At 45.3% G+C, this 9,339-nt stretch overlaps 1 protein-coding gene across 1 annotated transcript in view; it reads left to right on the top strand.

Moving 5' to 3' along the window:
- The first annotated feature begins 145 nt into the window (after window positions 1-145).
- trit1 (tRNA isopentenyltransferase 1) overlaps window positions 146-9,339 on the top strand; it is a 66,239-nt gene continuing 57,045 nt past the window's right edge. Inside the window, exon 1 of the mRNA XM_082970252.1 lies at window positions 146-349. Within this exon, the coding sequence (XP_082826378.1) occupies window positions 191-349 (159 nt within the window). The 5' untranslated portion in view covers window positions 146-190. The remainder of the gene's footprint in view (window positions 350-9,339) is intronic.

The raw sequence follows: 9,339 nt of genomic DNA, 5'->3' as shown, positions 1-9,339 counted from the left end.
ACATTTAGGTGAGATACATATTGAGGTTAGTGTACTATTTTTCTAAAGTATTGTGGACCAAAATACCTTCCGTCTTCACTCGACCTTTTTTTAATCAACCCCGGTGCCATGGGAACCTCTTGCCGTTGCCTAGTTACAGAGCCCGTCTCATATCCGGTCTCAGTTCAGCTGGGAACGACGGCAAAGCAACATGGCGGCGCCCGTGCGAAGCTTGCAGTGTGCTCTGAAAAAAAGTATTGTACCACCGTTAGTCGTGATTTTAGGAGCAACCGGTACTGGGAAGTCTAAACTGGCGATTGAAATCGGGAAACGACGTCAGGGAGAGATAATCAGTGCTGATTCCATGCAGGTAAGAGGACACAAGCACCGTGGATTTTTCACCACGCCATGATGTGACATACTGTGTGCTAGGACTCAAACCTCGTTCTCTCCAAATGCCCTATATTTATGTCAAGTGAACTACTTTTATCAGATTTCAGGCGTATTTCAGAACTGACTTACCTTATAAATGCTGTCCAACTTGTTCTTGGTTTGCGTGTTTTTGAAGCTAACGTTAGTTAGGCCGTCATTGAAAATAAGAATTTGTTTTTTAACTGACTTGCCTAGTTTAAATAAAGGTTATGTAAAAAATAAAGTTAACTCGCCCAAGCCAGTATACAGAATTTAACATTTAAATAAATGTAGCCTATTTATTCATTACTACATTTAGCTAACATATAGTTAATTTAGAGATTCTTACCTTTGCCTCGATTTGGCAGTCACGGCCAGATCATCATGGCACTTCAAGTTTTTTTTGGGGGGGGGGGGGGGGGGGGTAAATAAAGGCGAATATGATATATTTTCACATTTACCCGTTTGACCTCTAGGTTTCTAGGTATTATGACTCGTACAGTGGTACTCTATTGGAATCAGCTGGCGAGTCAAGAGGGAAAATTGGAAGGGGGGCCGAGGTTGGGAACTGGGTCTCTCCTCCCATGAGCATGCGTCCCTGCAACAGCAACCAAACGATCATAGCGGTAACGAAATAATACGCAGTATCAATTGGATGGGTTCAACGTTCACCTTCTGTTCAATAAATCCAACGTATGCACCACACTGCCTCTGCGACGCGATGCCGCAAGGCAAACGCAGCGTTCCATTGATAATTAACCTACTTCTGGTGTAAAGATACGATCGGTGTGATTGAGACGTGATATCCTTCCAATTCTCACTCATAGATACAATACCTAGCTATATAGACACCCAAGTGAATTCAGGCAAAATACCCACAGCATGTTGGGTACTGAACTTCGAAGGTTGCTAACTTTATTTTTATTTTACCTTTATTTATCCAGGTAGGCCAGTTGAGAACAAGTTCTCATTTACAACTGCGACCTGGCCAAGATAAAGCAAAGCAGTGCGACACAAACAACAACAGAGTTACACATGGAATAAACAAACGTACAGTCAATAACACAATAGAAAAAGTCTATATACAGTGTGTTCAAATGGCGTGAGGAGGTAAGGCAATAAATAGGCCATAGTAGTGAAGTAATTACAATTTAGCAAATTAACACTGGAGTGATAGATGTGCAGATGATGATGTGCAAGTAGAAATACTGGTGTGCAAAAAAGTAAATTAAAAACAATATGGGGATGAGGTAGGTAGGTTGGATGGGCTATTTAGATGGGCTGTGTACAGCTGCAGCGATCGGTAAGCTGATCTGATAGCTGATGCTTAAAGTTAGTGAGGGAGATATAAGTCTCCAACTTAAGCACATTTTTTGTTGTTGCAATTCGTTCCAGTCGTTGGCAGCAGAGAACTGTAAGGAAAGGCGGCCGAAGGAGGCGTTGGCTTTGGGGATGACCAGTGAAATATACCTGCTGGAGCGCGTGCTACGGGTGGGTGTTGCTATGGTGACCAGTGAGCTGAGATAAGGCGGAGCTTTACTGAGCAAAGGCTAATAGATGACCTGGAGCCAGTGGGTTTGGCGAAGAATATGTAGCGAGGGCCAGCCAACGAGAGCATACAGGTCATAGTGGTGGGTAGTATATGGGGCTTTGGTGAAAAAACGGATGGCACTGTGATAGACTGCATCCAGTTTGCTGAGTAGAGTGTTGGAGGCTATTTTGTAAATGACATGGCTGAAGTCAAGGAACGGTAGGATAGTCCGTTTTATGAGGGTGTTTTTGGCAGCGTGAGTGAATGAGGCTATGTTGCGAAATAGGAAGCCAATTCTAGATTTAGTTTTGGATTGGAGATGTTTAATATGAGTCTGGAAGGAGAGTTTACAGTCTAGCCAGACACCTAGGTATTTGTAGTTGTCCACATTTTCTAAGTCAGAACCGTCCAGAGTAGTGATGCTAGGCGGGTGGGTGCGGGCAGCAATCGGTGGAAAAGCATGCATTTAGTTTTACTAGCGTTTTAAGAGCAGTTGGAGGCCACGGAAGGAGAGTTGTATGGCATTGAAGCTCGTTTGGAGGTTTAACCTGTTGGGTCTAGGGGGCAGCATTTGCACGTCTGGATAAAAAAAATGTACCCGATTTAATCTGGTTACTAATCCTACCCAGTAACTAGAATATGCATATACTTATTATATATGGATAGAAAACACTCTAAAGTTTCCAAAACTGTTTGAATGGTGTCTGTGAGTATAACAGAACTCATTTGGCAGGCAAAACCCTGAGACATTTTCTGACAGGAAGTGGATACCTGATGTGTTGTATTGACTTTAAACCTATCCCATTGAAAAACACAGGGGTTTAGGAATATTTTGGCACTTCCTATTGCTTCCACTAGATGTCACCAGCCTTTACAAAGTGTTTTGAGTCTTCTGGAGGGAGATCTGACCGAACAAGAGCCATGGAACGGTGATGTCCCATTAGACACCTGGCGCGCTACTTCATGTTGGGTACCCTCGTTCCAATACGTTATAAAAGGCTATGCATTCGTCCACCTTGAATATTATTCATGTTCTGGTTAAAAAAGGCCCTAATGATTTATGCTATACAACGTTTGACATGTTTGAACGAACGGAAATATATTTTTTCCCCTCGTTCATGACGAGAAGTCCGGCTGGCTTACATCATGTGCTAACGAGACGGAGATTTTTGGACATAAATGATGAGCTTTTTTGAACAAAACTACATTCGTTATGGACCTGTGATACCTGGAAGTGACATCTGATGAAGAGAATCAAAGGTAATGGATTATTTACATAGTATTTTCGATTTTAGATCTCCCCAACATGACGTCTAGTCTGTATCGCAACGCGTATTTTTCTGGGCACAGTGCTCAGATTATTGCAAAGTGTGATTTCCCAGTAAGGTTATTTTTAAATCTGGCAAGTTGATTGCGTTCAAAAGATGTAAATCTATAATTCTTTAAATGACAATATAATATTTTACCAATGTTTTCTAATTTTAATTATTTAATTTGTGACGCTGACTTGACTGCCGGTTATTGGAGGGAAACGATTTCCTCAACATCAATGCCATAGTAAAACGCTGTTTTTGTATATAAATATGAACTTGATAGAACTAAAAATGCATGCATTGTCTAACATAATGTCCTAGGAGTGTCATCTGATGGAGATTGTAAAAGGTTAGTGTATCATTTTAGCTGGTTTTATGGTTTTGGTGACCCTGTCTTTGACTTGACAAAACATTACACACAACTCTTGTAAATGTACTGTCCTAACATACTCTAAATTTATGCTTTCGCCGTAAAACCTTTTTGAAATCGTAAAACGTGGTTAGATTAAGGAGATGTTTATCTTTCAAATGGTGTAACATAGTTGTATTTTTGAAAAATTTGAATTTTGACATTTATTTGGATTCAAATTTGCCGCTCTTGAAATGCACCTGCTGTTGATGGAGTGCACCACAGGTGGCACGCTAGCGTCCCACCTAGCCCCAAGAGGTTAACACAGTGTCCAAAGAAGGGCCAGATGTATACAGAATGGTGTCGTCTGCGTAGAGGTGGATCAGGGAATCACCCGCATTAAGAGCGACATCGTTGACATATACTGAGAAAAGACTCGGCCCGAGAATTGAACCCTGTGGTACCCCCATAGACTGCCAGAGGTCCGAACAACAAAGTTCAGTGTGTCAAATCAGAGGGCCTATCTGAAAAGTAGTTGGTGAACCAGGCGAGGCAGTCATTTGAGAAACCAAGGCTGTTGAGTCTGCCGATAAGAATGCAGTGATTGACAGAGTCGAAAGCCTTGGCCAGGTCGATGAATACGGCAGCACAGTACTGTCTTTTATCGATGGCGGTTATGATATCATTTAGTACCTTGAGCGTGGCTGAGGTGCACCCGTGGCCAGCTCGGAAACCGGATTGCATACCGGAGAAGGTACTGTGGGATTCGAAATGGTCAGTGATCTGTTTGATAACTTGGCTTTTGAATACTTTAGAAAGGCAGGGTAGAATAGATATAGGTCTGTAGCAGTTTGGGTCTAGAGTGTCTCCCCCTTTGAAGAGGGGGATGACTGCGGCAGCTTTCAAATCTTTAGGGATCTTGGACGATACGAAGGAGAGGTTGAATAGACTGGTAATTGAGGTTGCAACAATGGCGGCGGATAATTTTAGAAAGAGAGGGTCTAGATTGTCTAGCCCAGCTGATTTGTACGGGACCAGGTTTTGCAGCTCTTTCAGAACATCTGCTATCTGGATTTGGGTGAAGGAGAAGCTGGGGAAGCTTGGGCGAGTAGCTGCGGGGGGTGCGGAGCTGCTGGCCGGGGTTGGGGTAGCCAGGAGGAAAGCATGGCCAGCCGTAGAGAAATGCTTATTGAAATTCTCGATTATCATGGATTTATCGGTGGTGACAGTGTTTCCTAGCCTCAGTGCAGTGGGCAGCTGGGAGGAGGTGCTCTTATTCTCCATGGACTTTACAGTGTCCCAAAAGTTTTTGGAGTTAGAGCTACAAGATGCAAATTTCTGTTTGAAAAAGCTTGCCTTTGCTTTCCTAACTGACTGCGTGTATTGGTTCCTGACTTTCCTGAAAAGTTGCATGTCGCGGGGACTATTCGATGCTAATGCAGTCCACCACAGGATGTTTTTGTGCTGGTCGAGGGCAGTCAGGTCTGGAGAGAACCAAGGGCTATATCTGTTCTTAGTTCTACATTTTTTGAAAGGGCCATGCTTATTTAAGATGGTGAGGAAATTACTTTTAAAGAATGACCAGGCATCCTCTACTGACGGGATGAGGTCAATATCCTTCCAGGATACCCGGGCCAGGTCGATTAGAAAGGCCTGCTCGCTGAAGTGTTTTAGGGAGCGTTTGACAGTGATGAGGGGTGGTTGTTTGACCGCGGATGCAGGCAATGAGGAGTAGGATAAGGGTACGGCTAAAGGTTATCACAACTGGTCGTCTAGTGCGTTGGGGACAGAGAATAAAAGGAGCAGATTTCTGGGCGCGGTAGGATAGATTCAGGGCATAATGTACAGACAGGGGTGGGATGCGGGTACTACATTTTCTAGTTCGGGCCATCTGCTTTTCTTCCCTCTGAAAGCTTTAGTTGTCTTTTTGCACTGAGTCAATTCCTCACGCTGCTGTTTCCAACGTCTTATCATCGACTCATTAAGACCAAGCTCCCGTGCCACAGCTCTATTTCCTTTTCCAACAGCCAGATCAATCGCCTTCAACTTGAAAGCTGCATCATATGCATTTCTCCGTGTCTTTGCCATGATGAGGGTAACAAAACGACTACTGTAATCAGAATGATGGGAAGTTTGAGCGCGCTCGATTTAATTTAAACAAAAAAGTTGTATGACCTTAACCCGTTCGGCAATTTCATTGGTCTAATGAAAGCTTCATGCCGCCAATAAACTGAGCATGTCACAGAATGTGTTTTTTTGGAGAGAAAAAAATTGAAAGCGGGAAAAATCCATATATTAGCCGCGTCATTGTTTAAGCCGCGAGGGAAGCGTGGGAAAAAAGTTGCGGCTTATTCTCCAGTATGGAGAAAAAATTTAAATAAAAAAATGTATGAAATGTATGTATGTTGATTGGGAGAGCTAGCTAAGACAACAACGGGTAAGACAACAATAATAATAAGAAAGGAGAGGTTCCTGCAGATGCAGTCATGCTCCGAATTGCGGGCCGCAATTGCACCCTACCATTCTGGTTCCATCCCATAATGGCTGCAGAGGCTACTGCTAGCTAGCATGAGAGGAAAAGGGCAGTTATCTGAAAAGGAAAAAGCAACATTTCAATCTCAATGTAATCAGTTCTGGATCAAGGTCAAATTTTGAGTATATTACCGACCCCGTATCTCACGCCGGCTTCACAGTGTCGTAATGTAACCATGATTACGTTCCATCCCCAGTACAGCTAACAAGCGTAACAGTGGGGTCAGAATCTTCTGGCTACCCTCTTGAAGCACCACTACCCTCTCTCTCATTTTGGGTGCATTCTCCTTGTGATTGAGATGTAGTGTTGTAGCCGCGCCCCCCCCCCCCCCCCCTCCCCCCCAGGTCAGTGTGTGTGACCCAGACTCTCACCAGCCACCTTCTGTGTGACCCCCCCCGGTTACCACGGCAACAGAGCCTGAGAACTCTAGGTGGGCGGGTTAGGGGGCTGTGTGTGAGTAAGTGGTGTAGAGTGCGTGGTGAGTTTTGTTGTCATGTTGTCACATAGTGTCTCTCTCTCTCACGCACGCACACACACACACACACACACACACACACACGCAACAGTTTGTGTTTTGTACACAGATGTTGATGTGGATTCCCTGGGAGTTTCTCATTTTGTTTCTGATCTTATCTCTGTCATCTCAAAAAGCATCAATAGAGGACGGATGGTTTTAAAATGTAATAAATAAATTATTAATAATATATTTTACCTTTTATTATTTAGTTAGGCAAGTCAGTTAAGAACAAATTCCTATTTTACAATGACGGCCTACCCCGGCCAAACCCGTATCTATGCAAAAGAACACAACGTGCTGCTGCTAAGCAGCGCTCCTTGACTGAGCCATTTCCACGGTTATAACAACGCCCACCGTGGACATTTTCCCGACGAATAACTTTTACCCCAAATTCAATAGCCGTCACAGCTTGGGCTGGGAATCGCCAGGGACCTCGATATGTTATCACCATACTTAGGTGTCTTATGTATTGTGATTCTCGCGATTCAATACCGTGAATGCTCACCATATGTCTGCTGCAAAGGGACGAGAGAGAGAGAGAGAGAGAGAGAGAGAGACATGATCTTGATCAGTCGTGGAAATAAAAAGCGCTGAAAACAACATGTTTACAAAGAAGATGGGGTGGCAGGTAGCCTAGTGGTTAGAGCGTTGGGCCAGTAACCGAAAGGTTTCTAGATCGAATCCCCGAGTTGACAAGGTAAAAAATCTGTCGTTCTGCCCCCCTGAACAATCCATTGGTCCCCTATAGGCCGTTCATTGAATATAAGAATTTGTTCTTAACTGACTTGTCTAGTTAAAAAAAACAAGTTATTAAGTTCTGGTGCAGCCAATTAACACAACAAAGTATATTGTGACATTGTCAAAACGATATGATGTATTGTCAAAAATAATATCCCGATATGTAACTATTGATTATTATTATTATTTCCCCCTCCCATCACTAGCCACAGCCCTAATGACGGCTCACACCTTTAGCCTCAGGACCTGAAGTATTCAGTTCATCTGGACTTGATGACCTTTACTCAGTCTTTATACACCACTCCTTCACTCATTAATGCAATGGTTCTTCTATTTCTCTCCTTCACACACACACACACTCTCTCCCCCCCCCACACACACACACACACACACACACACACACTCTCTCCCCCCCACACACACAAACCACACACACACACTCTCTCCCCCCCACACACACAAACCACACACACACACTCTCTCCCCCCCCCACACACACACACACACACACACACACACACACACACACACACACACACACTCTCTCCCCCCCACACACACAAACCACACACACACTCTCCCTCTCTCTCACACACACACACTCTCTCTCCCTCTCTCTCACACACACACACTCTCTCCCCCCCCCACACACATACACACTCTCTCTCCCTCTCACACACACACACGCTCTCTCCCCCCCACACACACACACACACACCCACTCTCTCTCTCACTCTCTCACACACACGCTCCTTGTGTCCTTGAGAATGTGTTGGTCCGTAGGGAGTTGTCAGTGTTCCAGCAGCTGAGGTCACCTGGTACAGCTAACTGGGTTACTGTAATAACTGGGTTACTGTAATAACTGGGTTACTGTAATCTACTAGGTCTACTATCACACCTGGCAGGAAACGTGCTGCGGCTGGCCCAGCGGGCAGGAAACGCGCTGCGGCTGGCCCAGCGGGCAGGAAACGCGCTGCGGCTGGCCCAGCGGGCAGGAAACGCCCTCGGGCTGGCCCAGCGGGCAGGAAACGCCCTCGAGCTGGCCCAGCGGGCAGGAAGCGCGCTGGCGGCTGGCCCAGCGGCATGCCCTCTCTGTGTGTGTGGTAGAGAGAATAGTTTACCTCGTACAGCAGAAACACACTGGCCTAGTTGCGGTCATGTGAGAGACAGGGTCTGTCTGTGAAAGAGAGAGGGAGACAGTCGAAGTAGAGAAGCCTGCTATTATGCCAAGCGGCTTATTTAGCAAAGCCTGGATCTGTCCTCTATCTAGGCCTAGCTGCCAGTGGGTGAATGGTTATGTGGGTGAATGGTTGTTTGTGTGTGTCTGTGAATGGGGGGTGTGTGTGTGTGTGTGTGACTAGATGGAAGTTTATATTGTTCCAAGGAGAGAATTTCTTCCCACAGTCTGCCACTCCCGTTGTCTCCCACAGGACCCAGTATCTCCCCTAACTCTCCCCCAGGACCCAGTCTCTCTCTCCCCCAGGACCCAGTCTCTCTCTCCCCCAGGACCCAGTCTCTCTCTCCCCCAGGACCCAGTCTCTCTCTCCCCCAGGACCCAGTCTCTCTCTCCCCCAGGACCCAGTCTCTCTCTCCCCCAGGACCCAGTCTCTCTCTCCCCCAGGACCCAGTCTCTCTCTCAAACCTCCGAGGTGCCTTATTGCTATCATAAACTGGTTACCAAACGTAATTAGAAGAGTCAAAATAAATGTTTTGTCATACCCGTGGTATACGGTCTGATATACCACTACTGTCAGCCAATAAGCATTCAGGACTCAAACCAACCCTTTGTATAATCTGTCTTGCAGTGTAGGCCTAGTTACTGTGCAGGAAGATATTACAACTGACAGGACTGTAGCGTTAGACGAGTAGTAGAGACAGACACTGGTGGAACAAGGCAGTTTAATGTTTCAGGAATTCACGATTCAGTCAAATGAACAAGGTGTGTTTGTGTGTTTAGGGCTCACGTTG

Source organism: Salmo salar, chromosome 27, assembly GCF_965601325.2.
Source record: "Salmo salar chromosome 27, fSalSal1, whole genome shotgun sequence".
NCBI classification, from domain to species: Eukaryota; Metazoa; Chordata; class Actinopteri; order Salmoniformes; family Salmonidae; genus Salmo; species Salmo salar.
Note: the sequence above shows the minus strand (reverse complement) of the source record. Positions and strands in the feature narration are given on the sequence as shown.